The 13874-nt window shown below is 39.7% G+C and overlaps 1 protein-coding gene across 1 annotated transcript in view; it reads right to left on the reverse strand.

The window, feature by feature from the left end:
* Nucleotides 1-13456, reverse strand: part of LOC129731409 (cytoplasmic phosphatidylinositol transfer protein 1) — a 162740-nt gene extending 149284 nt beyond the window's left edge. The window contains exons 1-2 of the mRNA XM_055691392.1: nt 13299-13456; nt 12970-13118 (exon numbers count right to left, since the gene is read on the reverse strand). Of these exons, the coding sequence (XP_055547367.1) occupies nt 12970-13118; nt 13299-13346 (197 nt within the window). The 5' untranslated portion in view covers nt 13347-13456. The remainder of the gene's footprint in view (nt 1-12969; nt 13119-13298) is intronic.
* Nucleotides 13457-13874: the final 418 nt, after the last annotated feature.

Here is a 13874-nt window from a genome sequence, read left to right on the forward strand (position 1 = left end):
TGTAGTCGTCGGTTGTTTTGGCAGTCGGGGTTTTTAGGATAGGGATTTGCACACTAGTAGTCCACTTTGCAGGGATCTCATTGGTGTTGAAGGCGGTTTTCAGAACGTCCAGGATTTCCTTCTGCAGTTTTTCTGAGCCATATTTCAGCAGTTCATTGCTAATGCTGTCTACTCCGGTAGCACTGTTATTTCGTATTTGCCACATGATGGCGTTCATCTCATCCCAAGACGGTTCTGGTCCTGCCAGTCTTCCATCGTCTTCCGGTAAGAGGGTGGTTATTTCACTCTGAATCGCATTGAACTCTTGAAGTTTTTGCTGCCATTTTTGGGTACTGATGTAGTTTCGTATTCGCTGTCAACCTGTCTCTTGTGTTATTTGATAAAGCGAAACGTTTTTGTCATTCTTGACAGAGTGTTCTCGTTTTTTATGTTCTCAAGAAATGTCTCCACTTTCTCTGAGAAATGCATTTGGTATGCTTCAGCCTTCCTTTTTTGCGCTTCCCTAGCGTTCTTCCTCAGGGTAGGACTATGTCTGTCCGCCAAACAGTTTTGATTGGCTATGAATGCATTCTTCTTCGCTTCATTTCTTCGAGGAGTACGGGGGGATCTCGTGGCTTGTAGTACCGATGTAGCGGCTTCTTTTATAGTTGTTTCCAAGTTGTCCCATACGCTTTCGGGGGAGTCAGTTCTGTTGGCGCTTTGTCTCTTCAATAGCCAGTCAACCTTCTGCTGGTATTTTGTTCTTACTTCTTCGTCCTTCAATTTATCCAAGTCCAACCGCATCCTTTTTGGTTCGTTTTGGTTAGTCCTTCTGTTCGCTTTTCTGTTTGTTTCCTGCCAGGACCCCTGAGCACCTGCGAGATTCCATTATAAATAAGACTGGGAGGATTCTTCTAATGATGACGTTTTCATCGCATCGAAACCCTGCAGAGCTGCTCCCCATGATAAAGAGATCATAAATTTTCTCCCCCCTCAAAAAAAAAAAAAAAAAACTCTAGCGAAGCAGCCATGTGAGGTTTGCGAAGTAGTGTCTTACCTTCCTCAATCTCAGTATTGTGCTTCAGTATGCATTCAATCATTTTGTGGTCACTAGTGAGATATGATGAATAATATGCTCTTATTCTTGGAATTTAAAAAAATTTCATTGTTTTCATAAGGATGTGATCCAGCTGCGAGATTGACTTCCCGTTTGACCATGTCTGATTGAAACTCGACTCGCCCAATGTTCCATCAACACACCCAATTATGTTTGGTACAATGTAAATGTGGAACACGCAAAAAATAGACCTGGTGGAGGAACAGCTATCACGCTTGCCAAACGCCTCAAAGGTGAATACCGATTTCAAAAACTAAGCAGTGATTCATGCGCGGTAACACTCGAGATATTCAGCAGAAAAGTAGCTTTTATATCGACATACATAAGGGCACAGACAAACACCAATAAAAACGAATTTGGGTATTTATCTCGATTTATCCTCTCCCTTCCTGCGAACATGAGCAACAAAATCATCATAGCTGGTGATATGAATGCTCACATTGGGAAAAAGGACTTAACCGAAGAAGGCAAACCAATCGGTTCCAATCTTTTCCACGATTACTCGAGCCTTAATGGCCTGGATCTCAGAGCATTCCTAGCCAGTCATCGCATGAAAAACTACCTAACGTTCAGCAACTCACCCTCTGTCAATCAGACATGGTCAAACGGGAAGTCAATCTCGCAGCTGGATCACATCCTTATGAAAACAATGATTTTTTTTTTAAATTCCAAGAATAAGAGCATATTATTCATCATATCTCACTAGTGACCACAAAATGATTGAATGCATACTGAAGCACAATACTGAGATTGAGGAAGGTAAGACACTACTTCGCAAACCTCACATGGCAGCTTCGCTAGTTTTTTTTTTTTTAAAGGGGGGAGAAAATTTATGATCTCTTTATCATGGGGAGCATCTCTGCAGGGTTTCGATGCGATGAAAACGTCATCAATAGAAGAATCCTCCCAGTCTTATTTATAATGGGATCTCGCAGGTGCTCAGGGGTCCTGGCAGGAAACAAACAGAAAAGCGAACAGAAGGACTAACCAAAACGAACCAAAAAGGATGCGGTTCGACTTGGATAAATTGAAGGACGAAGAAGTAAGAACAAAATACCAGCAGAAGGTTGACTGGCTATTGGAGAGACAAAGCGCCAACAGAACTGACTCCCCCGAAATCGTATGGGACAACTTGGAAACAACTATAAAAAAAGCCGCTACATCGGTACTACAAGCCACGAGATCCCCCCCTACTCCTCGAAGAAATGAAGCGAAGAAGAATGCATTCATAGCCAATCAAAACTGGTTGGCGGACAGACATAATCCTGCCCTGAGGAAGAACGCTAGGGAAGCGCAGAAAAGGATACATACATACACACATATATATATATATATATATATATATATATATATATATATATATATATATATATATATATATATATATATATATATACATATATATATATATATATATATATATATATATATATATATATATATATATATATATATATGTGTATATATATATATATATATATATATATATATATATATATATATATATATATATATATATATATATATATATATATATATATATATATATATATATATATATATATATATATATATATATATACACCAACATACATACATACGCACATACATACATACACACAGATACATGCATACACATATACATACAAACACATACGTGCATACACATATACATACACACGCATATAAATACACACGCATGGATATACACACACATATACACATACATATACATATGGGCATACATACATACATACGCCCATATATACATATATGCACACCAAAGCATATACACACATACGTGAATCGACATACACATACATATATGCGCAAACATGCATACCTACACACACATGCATATTACACACGCATACACGCATGTGCACACATGCATGTATATACACGCACGCACATACATACATGCATTTTTACACAAATATGCACAGATTCATAGACACATCCATACTATAGTCACTGTATACTTTACTAGTCTGGCGGACTGGATTTCGGGAACCAGTGTGAACTGTCAAAACGGGAACCAGTCGATAGTGCGTCGATTTTCGCATTTGAAGTATTGTAATCGTGCCGTTAAAAGATACAGAATAATTGGACTCAATAATTGGACTTTTTGTGACAATTGCTATATTTTTGAGAATAGTTATTGTAATGAATTAATGATTTTTTTTTCTTCATCACACGGCACAAATACAATTTAATGTTTAACGGCGCCAATTATATCTGGTAGCTTACTTTCTAAAGTATCTTAATAACTAAAAGCAAATTTTCTATCCTCGCTGCCGACTACGAGCTGAAACTAAATCTAACTTAAAGCTAGAATGTTTTGCATTAAAAGCACTGATTTGTTGTTTGATGGTTTTCCATCGCCATAGGTAAGCAGCATATTAAATATGTTCCGCTGCTGGGCCAAGATATTACGGACTGGCATATTGGGTTGTCTCCCTCGGGACCTGAGAGTATCGTGCGGGTCTAGTTGCTGTTTCCGGATCCGGGGTCTTAACGTGTTCTTGTCGTTTGGTTGGATGTAGGCGGAAGGGAATAGGATTAAACTGGGGCGTGGATGGATTTCAGGAAAACGTATATAAGGGACATGTAGGATAGGTCACGGCTCGCCAAGACATCACGAACAGGAACAGCCGGCTGCCTACTTTCGGCCTGCAGGGAAGCTATTAATTTAGACCTGGCGTCACGGTGTACAGGGCATGACCAAACCACATGCTCTATGTCGTGATAACCCTCACCACAGGCACAGATACCACTTTCCCCGAGCCCAACACGACGGAGATGCGCGTCAAATCTATAGTGATTGGACATAAGCCGGGACATCACGCAAATGAAATCCCGACCTACATCCAACCCCTTGAACCACGGGTTCGTCGATACTTTGGGGATTATGGAATGTAACCACCTTCCCAATTCCCCTCTGGTCCAAGCATTTTGCCAACTGATGATCGTATTCTGACGTACAAGTGCGAAAAATTCATTAAAAGCAATTGGTCTTTCATAAATATCACCGTTTGTTGCGCTCACCTTAGCCAAAGAGTCCGCTTTCTCATTGCCCGGTATCGAGCAGTGAGAAGGGACCCACGCTAAGGTAATCTTAGTAGATTTTTCGGATAAAGCACTCAGATGTTCCCGTATTTTCCCCAGGAAATACGGAGAGTGCTTAACATTTTTCATCGATCAGAGAGCCTCAATGGAACTGAGACTGTCCGTAAAGATGAAATAATGGTCCGTGGGCATTTTTTCGATAATCCCTAGGGTGTACTGAATTGCAGCCAATTCTGCGACGTAAACAGAAGCAGGATTATCAAGCTTATGGGAGACGGTTAAATTGTTATTGAAAATACCGAAGCCAGTGGACCCATCAAGAAGTGATCCGTCAGTGTAGAACATATTGTCGCAGTTGATGTTTCGATATTTATTGGAAAAAATTTTTGGGATCTGCTGCACGCGTAAATGATCCGGGATTCCACGAGTTTCTTCTATCATGGATGTATCGAAAAACACAGTAGAATCAGAAGTATTTGATAAGTCGACACGATTTGGAATATTCGAAGAAGGGTTAATATTTTGGGACATGTGATGCAAATACAATGTCATAAAACGGGTTCGAGAATTAAGTTCGATTAACCTTTCAAAATTTTCAATCACGGGACGGTTCAAGACCTCACATTTGATAAGAATACGAGAAGACAGGCTCCAAAAGCGGTTTTTCAATGGTAGTACTCCAGCTAAGACCTCCAAACTCATCGTATGGGTCGATTGCATGCAACCTAAGGCGATACGCAAACAACGATATTGTATTCGCTCCAGTTTGATCAGATGTGTGTTTGCTGCGGAGCGGAAGCAGAAACACCCGTACTCAATAACAGACAATATCGTTGTTTGGTAAAGCCTTATAAGGTCTCCTGGATGGGCTCCCCACCATTGTCCGGTTATTGTACGAAGAAAATTCACTTTTGTTGACATTTTTTCATCAGATACCTCACGTGACAACCCCAGGTGCCTTTAGATTCGAACCAGATACCAAGATATTTGTGTACCAAAACCTGAGAAATCGTTTTACCCATTAATTGTGTTTGAAGCTGAGCAGGTTCATGCTTCCTAGAAAAAACTACTATCTCAGTCTTCTCCGGAGAGAATTCGAAACCTAGCTGTAAAGCCCAAGCAGACAAATTGTCCAAGGTATCTTGCAATGGTCCTTGCAAATCGGCAGCTTTGGCTCCTGTAACAGAGATTACACTGTCGTCTGCAAGTTGTCTTATCGTGCATGAATTTGCCAGACATTCGTCGATGTCATTTACATAAAAGTTGTAAAGAAGGGGGCTTAAACATGAGCCCTGGGGAAGACCCATGTAGCTAATGCGAAAAGTTGCCAAATCGCCGTGCGTAAAATGCATGTGCTTTTCGGACAACAAATTGTGCAAAAAATTGTTAAAAATTGGAGAAAATCCTTGTCGGTGAAGTTTGCCCGAAAGAATGTCAATAGAAACGGAATCAAAAGCCCTCTTAATGTCCAAGAACGCAGACGCCATTTGTTTTTTGCGAGCATACGCCAGCTGAATATCTGTCGAAAGCAGCGCAAGACAATCATTCGTCCCTTTGGCACGGCGGAAGCCAAATTGAGTATCCGATAGTAGGCCATTTGATTCGACCCAATGGTCTAAACGACGGAGTATCATTTTTTCCATCAATTTCCGGATACAGGATAGCATTGCAATCGGCCTATAAGAGTTGTGATCAGAAGCTGGTTTCCCTGGTTTTTGGATGGCGATCACCTTCACTTGCCTCCAATCCTGCGGTACAATGTTTTGCTCCAGGAACTTATTGAACAAGTTCAACAAGCGCCTCTTGGCAGTGCCGGGTAGATTCTTCAACAAGTTGAATTTGATTCTATCTAACCCAGGCGCGTTATTGTTACAGGACAGGAGGGCAACTGAAAATTCTGCCATCGTAAAAGGTGATTCTATCGCGTCGTGGCCCGGAGACGCATCACGAACAATATTTTGCTCAGGAACAGAGTCCGGACATACTTTCCTGGCAAAATCAAATATCCACCTACTTGAAGACTCGTCGCTTTCGTTGACCGTTACGCGATTCCGCATTCTTCGGGCTGTGTTCCAAAGAGTGCTCATCGATGTCTCCCTCGACGTCTCGTTCACGAACCGACGCCAATATCCGCGTTTCTTTGCTTTAGCCAAGCTTTAAAGCTTGGTATCAAGCTCCGAATACCGTGAATAGTCGCCAGGTATACCTCCCTTCTGGTAGGCCAGAAACGCGTCGGATCTTTGCGTGTAGACATCGGAGCACTCTTGGTCCCACCACGGAGTGGGAGGCCGTTCTTTAATCGTTACGCCGGGATATTTCTTCGTTTGGGCTTGCAACGCGGCGTCGAGAATCAAGCCCACGAGGAGGTTGTATTCTTCAAGTGGTGGATGATGTTGAATCGAATCGACCGCTTTTGAAATCATTTCCTCGTATAACTTCCAATCGACATTCCGTGTGAGGTCATACGGAATGTCAACTGGTCGCATGCGAGTTGACCCGTTATTAATTGAAAAAAGAATAGGCAAATGGTCGCTACCGTGAGGATCGAGGATTACCCTCCATGTGCAATCCAACCGTAGCGACGTCGAACATAAGGATAGATCCAAAGCGCTTGGGCGCGCTGGAGGTTTCGGGATACGTGTCATTTCGCCGTTGTTTAAAATAGTCATGTCGAAGTCATCGCAAAGGTTATAGATTAAAGAGGAGCGGTTATCATTGTAAGGGGAACCCCAAGCCACGCCATGAGAGTTGAAGTCTCCCAAAATCAAACGTGGCGAGGGAAGAAGTTCTATTAAATCAAAGAGCAGCCGTTGCCCAACCTGTGCTCTGGGAGGAATATATATTGAGGCAATACAAAGCTCTTTACCTTGTATTGTCATTTGACATGCGACAACTTCGATGCCTGGAATCGAGGGGAGGTTAATACGATAGAAAGAATAGCACATTTTAATCCCTAAAAGTACTCCTCCATATGGGGTGTCTCGATCAAGGCGAATAATATTAAAATCATGGAAGTTGAGATCAATATTTGAAGTAAGCCAAGTTTCACAAAGGGAAAATGCATCGCATTTGTTTTTATTTATCAAAACTTTAAACGAATCAATTTTTGGTAAAATACTTCTACAACTCCACTGTAAGACAGAGATAGAATCCTTCATATACGCAGTTGAGTTAGGCATCGAAGGATACAATCGCTGCAAGGAGGGGCCATTGGGCAGTCAACTGCTTCAAAAATGATCTAACTGTTGGGAGAAATGCTGTAAGAAAAATTTTAATTGGATCGGGTACAATGAAAGTTTCAAAAATCCAGTCCACAATGTCAGAAAATTTCACTAATCCAGAGTTTGTTTCATCAACTGGATGTGCAAAAGGAACAACTGGGGTTTTAGATGTTCCTGGCAGTGCTGGGAACTCCTTCTGGGACTTTAAATTTGCAAGCCCAGGAGGAGTTTGCTTCGGTTTTTCCGCAACACTGTTTGGTTTGCTTGTAACTTTCATTTCACTTTGAGAAATCTTAGGACCTTTTCTGGGAAGTTTAGGAGAGGAAATATTTTTCCTCTTTCTAGACTCCCCAGGATTGGCATAAGATGTTCCCGCTGGTGAATCGTCAGAATCGGTTTCATCAGAGGACAACAGATCAAAAGGGTTTGATGTAATGGGAGAAGTGGTAACGGTCTTCTCCAGCATCTCAGCGTAAGAGCGCTTCGAACGCTCTTTGAGAGACCTCTTTATTTTAACCCTGCGCTGCATGTACACCGCACATGTCGAGAGCTCATGCTGACTCTCCCCACAGTGAATGCATTTTTCAGCATTTTTACTGCAGGAATCATCCGCATGATTCTCCCCACACTTGCCACACCGTGCCTTATTGCAGCAGTAGGCTGCGGTGTGGCCTAACTGCTTACAATTCAGGCAGTTCATGACGCGAGGCACATATAATCGCACAGGGAGACGAACCCGGTGGATCGAGACGTGGCTTGGTAGCGCTGACCCGGCGAACGTAACTCGAAACGAGTCTGACGGGGTGTATACTGTTTTGCCACCGATGATCGATGCTGACCGCAATTGCTTGCAGTCGAGCACCTTTACATCGGGACAGGTTTTGTTTTTAAAGCACCCTTTGGCACTTGCCAGTATACACTCGACGGACAGACTCGAATCGGTTATGACACCGTCGATCTCCACGTCTTGTGCGGGTATGTAAACGCGATACTCGCGTGTGAAGAGCTCAGAGCAAGCTATATCGTTGGCCTCTTTCAGGTTACTGACCACGACACGGAGCTTGCTAGGCCGGACCTTGGAAATTTCGGTCACGCCCTTGTACTCCTTCGTCAGGTCTTTAGAAATCTGCAAGAGGTTCAACTATTTCGATTTCGGTCCCGCCTTTGGCCGAAAATAGACAGCATAGCTGCCCTGGGCTCCGTCTGGGTAAAGCCTGGGGCGAGGGGGACTGAAGAATGAACAGGGGAGGGGGTAACAGAAGGGTCAGGGTCAGAGGGGTTCGGGGATGGTGGCGCGGGAGGCGAGGGATCTACATCCATCCCGCTAAGTCTAGCGCACTAGCGCCGACAAGAGCACGTACCTTTTTACTTCTCCCTTCCAGTAAGGTTGGTTGTCCGATCGTTCGAAGTTGCAGCCGTTACAGCCAGCAGCACCAAACAGCCACCAGCAGCGAGCCAGGTGTGAGATCACTCCACACAGCGATACAACTCACTGTCAACTGATGGCTTCTTCTTTTTCCTCTTTTGTGTCTCGTCCACTGCTGTAGCACAATTCAGCCAGCAGCCAAATCGGCTTACGCACCAGCTGGTAGTCACGATGCGAAACAGTTGCACAAAGGCGCGACCTTGAACCCGGATTTATTTCACTCGACCAGGCAAACAATGCCAACACTTGTTCACACGTCTTTTGTTTTATATTCTATCGGAGCGATCACCGATCACACGTCCGATACTGATGCGTGTTCGGCACAGAATGAATGAATTAATGATATCACAATAATGTTAAATTTATACATGCGAGAAAATCACAAGCAATATTTTCTTTCGTCGCATCGATAACGTGCTCTTTTTATAATTAGTTGTTAATTGATAACATTATACTGCCATAGATTTGCTGTCCTGTCGCTTTTCACGCTGTTCTATTGTACGGGAAATGCTCAATCGAAACAAAATGATTTTTTTTATAATTTTCTCTTTCAACGAATAAATGAATTATCAGGTAACTCGCAAAATTTTAGCCATTTTCCTCTAATCTCCGCATTCTTTGGAAACCGGAGTAAACTTGTTTGTTTCTTTGTCTTTTGCCAATTGCTGTTACATTTGTTATAAACATTTTCACATTTGTTTGTCATTTTCACATCAAATGTTTACTTTCAAAGAAGTCATATGCAACAAGAATTATATCCAGTGGTGTCAGGATTTTAACGTGAAAAAGTGGGTTGCCAGTTGCATGGTTCCCCACTCCGCCAGACTAGTAAAATACAGTGACTATAATCCATACAGATACATGTCTTCATTAGCATATGTTCATAGGCATCTGCATTCACGCATATACACAATTACATTGAGTTATCAGTGTAGGCAGTGTAGTTGAATATGCATGTAGAAGAAACAGCAAGAGAGGGGAGATATGGTTGAAGTATGGTTCGCTTACTATTAGCTTTTAGCCAAGCAAATGTTCGGGCGTTTGAGTTATTATTACATTAGAATTGTTTAATATTGTAGACTTGGCAGCCAAAAAATGGCTAAGTCATGAAACGAATTGCACTTGAGCATGCGATGCATGACCTTTTTGTAACGGTGCTTTACCAAACCATTGTTCACTCTAACTATCATGTGCAATTCTTTTATTATGGTTTCACTTCTGATTGAAATAAAACACTTCTGGACAGCGCAAGAATCACATTCTGTATAATTGTTTCCCGCTAACCCACTTAAAATTTTAGAACATTTATGCATACATATATACATACATATACACATACACATACATATACATATACATACATATATACATATACATATATACATACATATACATACACACACGCATACATGCACATATATATACATATATTTTACCCACTTTCAGAAGTGAATGTGATCGCTGTTCATTTACTGATTTGTCTATAAGCCCATGCACCACGTCAAGTTTCAGTTTTATTGCAGGAAAAAAACAGGGTAATAAATTTGATAAAAAATTCTATGCTTGTATTCCAGTGCACAATGGTCCAGAAACCAAATTTAGGGGGAAATTTGGGTCTTGATAATTTTTTCATAAGCGCTTTATCATATGTAACAACTTTCTTCTAAAAAGTTGTTACATATGATAAAGCGCTTATTGAAAAATTATCAAAAATTAGGGTGACCAACATTTTCGATGCAATCAAGTATCTAACTTTTTATCTTTGTAGATAGAAGAAAAATTTGTTCTACAATGTTATAGCTCCATTAATTTTAAGTAACTTTGTAAAAAAAAGTTTTTCTCTATCTTTGAAAACAACCGATTTATATTTAAAAACACATTTTGCGCTCTAACTTTCTTATTTCAAGTTTCATCTCAAAACTGTCTTTGAACGACTTTTAGAGCTTTTTAAGAGAAACAATTTGCAATGCTGATATCGTAAATATCTGAATTTTACTCAAAGTTATTAATATTTTTCATCAACAAATATGCGTTTTTCATTTGTATGTCATTCTTTTTGGGGCAAACATAAAAAATATCCCTTGGTCTCATCTTGAAGGGCATACTTGACTCTATAAATGGAGGATTTTTTAAAAATATGTTTTTTTTTTTAAATTTGAGTTAATTCAATTTAAAAATAAGACAAAAATGTCGAGGCGGGGGCCTAGCGTGGTTGGTAACGTCTCCGCCAACCACGCTCGATGCCTGGGTTCGAATCCCAACGCCGACATAGGTGTCGATGGTTGTGGAGTGGCGTGATCCAAATTGGTCTAAATTCAATCCTAGCCGACATCGCGAGATTTTCTGAGGCGAAAAATCTCTGGGATCACGCCTTCCATCGCATGAGGAAGTAAAGCTGTTGGCCCCGGTCTGTTAATTAACGGGTCGTGAGTTAGGGTCCTGGGTGGAGTCGCCTCCCTGGGCGTCGGTGATTGGCACAACAACAGTGGCGGAACTAGACCGACGGAAAATAAGCGAGAATAGAAAAAAAGACAAAAATTTCAATAAGTTTATACATTATGCTTATAAAAACACCCAGATTTATTTTTTGGTATTTTTTCTCATAACTAGGAATAATTACCTTTAATTTGATCCAAAAAGATTGAAAATCGATCAACTGGTTCAAAAGTTATGATTTTTTTTTTAAATTAAATACATCGAACACAGTCGTATTTTATGGTTACCCTATTTCGAAGTTGGTCACGCAAAGTGCTTCAATTGTGCTCAAAATCGCAGGGATGCATCTATGTTGAAAATAATCAAACCCGTATTGTTTCGTTGGGTTGCTAAGGGGACTAGCTCCGAAATAGGGTGACCATAAAAATCGGCTATATTCGATGTATTTCATTTCAAAAAATTCATAACTTTTGAACCAGTTGATCGATTTTCAATCTTTTTGGGTCAAGTCAAAAGTAATTACTTCTAGTTATAAGAAAAAATACCAAAAAATAAATCTGGGTGCTTTTATATGCATAATGTATTAAATTATTGAAATTTTCGTCTTGTTTTTAAATTAAATTTACCCAAATTTAAAAAAATAACATATTTTTAAAAATTCCTTCATTTATAGAGTCAAGTATGCCCTTCAAAATGAGACCAAGAGATTTTTTTTTATGTTTGCCCCAAAAAGAATGACATACAAATGAAAAACGCATATTTTTTGATAAAAAATAACAACTTTCAGTAAAATTGAGATATTTACGATGTCAGCCCAACAACAGTGGCGGAACTAGACCGACGGAAAACAAGCGAGAATAAAAAAAAAGCATTGCAAATTGTTTCTCCTAAAAAGCTCTAAAAGTCGTTCAGACAGTTTCGAGATGAAACTTGAAATAAAAAAGTTAGAGCGCAAAATGTGTTTTTTCAATATAAATCGGTTGTTTTTAAAGATAGAGAAAAACTTTTTTTCACAAAGTTACCTTAAATTAATGGAGCTATAACATTGTAGAACAAATTTTTCTTCTATCTACAAAAATAAAAAAGTTAGATACTTGATTGCATTGAAAATGTTGGTCACCCTAATTTTTGATATTTTTTTAATAAGCGCTTTATCATATGTAACAACTTTTTAGAATAAGGTTTTTTTCTAAAATGTTGCTATAGATCTCTAGACCCAAATTTCCCCCTAAATTTGGTTTCTGGTCCATTGTGCAGTGTTGCAAAGCCAACAGAATTATAAATCGAGAAATGTTTTCTTACATATTTTTTACGTTTTCCTTTGTTTGATAAATAATTACAAACAAACTTCCAAAAAAATGTTCCGTGATTTGCTCATATAGGTAATTCATCGGATTAGGCAACATTGTAAACGTTCAATATTTGTGCGAGAGACAGCGAAGGTCGTGTTCCGATATATTGCTAATGATATCAGAATTTTTGGCTACAAAGATAGCATGTATTGGAAAGCGTTGAAAAGCTCATAAATGATAACACTCTTCATTTTTGAAACATTGTTATTATGCAACATTATATACCAGAAACAGCTTATTGAGCTAGCAATGAATTTTCAATTTTCGAAATCTTTTTAAGAACAGTGAGCATATATCGGCATTTATACAATTCGTTTGATGGCAAAGTTGTGACTCAACGAGCGAATTGAGGCTATTTTGATAACATACCTTGAGAGATGAATCCTTTTTTCAGTATACTGTCCCAATCCATGTTCATGATCATAACATTCCTTATTTTCGATAACTTTGATACCATTTCCCGCTTCTGATTGTTCAAGACTATGTCGTGCTATCATGTACAGCTGTCCAGTTTTGTACTAAAATTTTTATATTAGGGGCCTTCACATCGAGCTCGTATACAAATAATCAGCCGTAAACTGTGTATCTTCCATTACTCGTCAATGGAGGTGAGTATTTTTACGGCTGGGTATTTGTATACGAGCTCGACATGAATACCCATATTATAATTTAATGCAGAGAAAAGTGAAAAAATTTACCTCTTCAACAGTTAGCGGCATGCAAATACGATATTCTTTAATCAGCATGTTTATTATCTAAAAGTGTTATTTAGTATTTGCGGTCTACAGGACCGCGAGCACCACAACTCGGAAATCAAAAGCTCAGAGATATAAAAGGTTAGCAATAGTGATGGGAAACTTATCGATACTTATCGATAATATCGATAATTGCTGGTCATCGATATTATCGATAATTTTTTTACGTTAACGATAATTATCGATATTATAAGGGTGAGCACAAGTCAGTGCGGCTGGTTACTGGAGGAGACCCAAAAGTAGGAAACCTCTCCTACCCTACCCTAGGAGTTGCTTTTGCCGCTAGGTATTTGTTGGGTGCTGCTATTCGACAAGATTTAGCATTGTTGCGGGTGGTGTAAAAGTTCGCCCCGGGTGTCACTGAGTTTCTGAGGAATAATGGTAACTAAAAAGGTATTTATAGTTTTTAGTTTCCCAAGAACAGATGAATTCGACAACTTAGTACTGGAGAACTTTAAAAAAATATCCAAACTTTTTGCACCATCTCATAAAAAGCAATGATACGAAATTGCAATAAAA

Source organism: Wyeomyia smithii, chromosome 3, assembly GCF_029784165.1.
Source record: "Wyeomyia smithii strain HCP4-BCI-WySm-NY-G18 chromosome 3, ASM2978416v1, whole genome shotgun sequence".
Lineage (NCBI taxonomy): Eukaryota > Metazoa > Arthropoda > Insecta > Diptera > Culicidae > Wyeomyia > Wyeomyia smithii.